Source organism: Chaetodon trifascialis, chromosome 1 (genome assembly GCF_039877785.1).
Source record: "Chaetodon trifascialis isolate fChaTrf1 chromosome 1, fChaTrf1.hap1, whole genome shotgun sequence".
NCBI lineage: Eukaryota > Metazoa > Chordata > Actinopteri > Chaetodontiformes > Chaetodontidae > Chaetodon > Chaetodon trifascialis.
Window position 1 is genome coordinate 476,052 of NC_092056.1, and position 1,897 is coordinate 477,948.

A 1,897-nucleotide genomic window follows, 5' to 3' on the forward strand; every position below is an offset into this window, starting at 1 on the left:
CGAGAGCGCTGCTGTGTCTGTCTCTGCACCTTCACACGACGAAGACTGAGCCTCGTCTTCGTCCTCAGTTTGTGTTGCTGTCTCACAATCTGTCCTCACACTTCACTCCTGACGGCCTTTGTCCGTCCACGTGTCCTCCTCTCTTTACGGTCTTTCTGACTGGAGCCTCTGGGTCGTGTCCTCTGCTCTCTTCCCGTTGGCTCGCTGACCTGACGGTGCAGCTTCCACACAGGGTGTGGGGACATGTCCTCATTAAAGTCTCTGTCCCGCTGTCTCATTCCAGACCATGTCCTGAGGGCTTTGTCCCCTGGGTTTTGTCTGTCAGTCTGCTGTCCTCATAACTGACTTGGTGGAGCTTCTTGGAGCTGCAGGTAGGCTGACAGGTGAAACACACCTGAAGAGACGAAGTCCTACGTCTCTCTGAGGGAAATGAGCGTGAGACATAAACCAGCGAAGGTCAGAGGTCAATGATCTGATGTGCGTCTCTGTGAACCAGGAAGTTTCTAAACTCACAGCCCACCTCCCCTCACTCTGGTGACGTCATGGGCCTACGCCCCCGTTTCCTGAACGTGTCAAGCTGCTGGAGACGAGCGGAACGCACCGCAGCTTCACCTTCAAAATAAAAGATCAGGCTTTCTTCATGTATGATGTAAAACGTGTGGACGACTCCACTATGATCTGACCTGAGGTCTGTAAACTGCTCAGGTGGCCACATGTTTCTTCATTTAGAAGGTTTTCAAACGTTTGCAGTGACTGCAGCAGCTAGTTAAGGCTAACAGGATCCCAGCTAATGTCTGCATGTCAGACTTGGACATCTGCTTCCTGAAAGCTTTGAACACACACAACAGACATGAAACACACACCGTGTGATAAAAATACAAACGCTCTTACGTTTCTGTGAAGTAAATCTATTTATGATGCCACCCTGCAGTAATTAATCATCACATCTAATGAGGAAAAAAAAATCAAATGACAGCCCGTCAATAGTGTTACCAGACAGCAAATATTTAAAGGAAACTAACTGTCAAAGAAGAAATATTCACATCTGATAATTAAACTCAAAACTCAATGAACACATTGAATGAAAAGCAAAATGTTTTTAAGAATCATGAAAGACTGACCATTAATGAACAAAAACAGGCAGAATGACAAACAGTCAGCGATATTAGTTTATTTTTGGTTTGATTTAAAGCTGCAAAGAAGCAACTTACTGATTAATGGAGTAACTGTTTCAGCTCGAACTGCTCACTTACACTTTGAGAGGAAGTAGAACGTTTTCATCACGAGCTGTGATAAAGAAATCATCCTGAATAAGTGTCTCCAGTACAGAGAAACACGAGCACAGAAATAAACAACCTGAATTCTGGAAATAAAAGAAAGTTTGGTGCTGAGGAGACGAAAGAGTCGTTTTATTCTGAAAAGACCGAACCGGATGTGTGGTATGGTGTGTTCTGGTAACTTGACGCTGGAGCGTTTCCTGCTCCCTCGCGGTACTGTTTCAGTCGAACCCCGTACAGAACCAGTGTTCCCAGTAAAGGCAGCAGTGTCGGTGGTTCGCGGAGAGTTTGAGGAGGCCGGAGGTTCCGTTAATTGACCGGGAGTACCGGGACAGACGGCGGGAAATGGCGAAGACGTACGACTATCTGTTCAAACTGCTGCTGATCGGCGACAGCGGCGTCGGTAAGACCTGCCTGCTGTTCCGGTTCAGCGAGGACGCCTTCAACACCACCTTCATCTCCACCATCGGTGAGTCCCCGCCGGCCTGACGGTGCGCGAACCCGCTAACGACACGCCGGGCGCGGAGCTGCTACCCGAACCGAGAGTGGTGTTAGCCCCGGAGCTAACGGCCGCTGGTCAGTGCCAGCTCAGCGCCAGGTGACCTCTGACCCCACTGATC

The 1,897-nt window shown here is 48.9% G+C and overlaps 1 protein-coding gene across 1 annotated transcript in view; it reads left to right on the plus strand.

The window, feature by feature from the left end:
* The first annotated feature begins 1,441 nt into the window (after positions 1–1,441).
* The window catches only part of LOC139335247 (ras-related protein Rab-8B), a 10,745-nt gene continuing 10,289 nt past the window's right edge, over positions 1,442–1,897 (plus strand). The window contains exon 1 of the mRNA XM_070968764.1: positions 1,442–1,746. Coding sequence (XP_070824865.1) covers positions 1,623–1,746 — 124 coding nt within the window. The 5' untranslated portion in view covers positions 1,442–1,622. The remainder of the gene's footprint in view (positions 1,747–1,897) is intronic.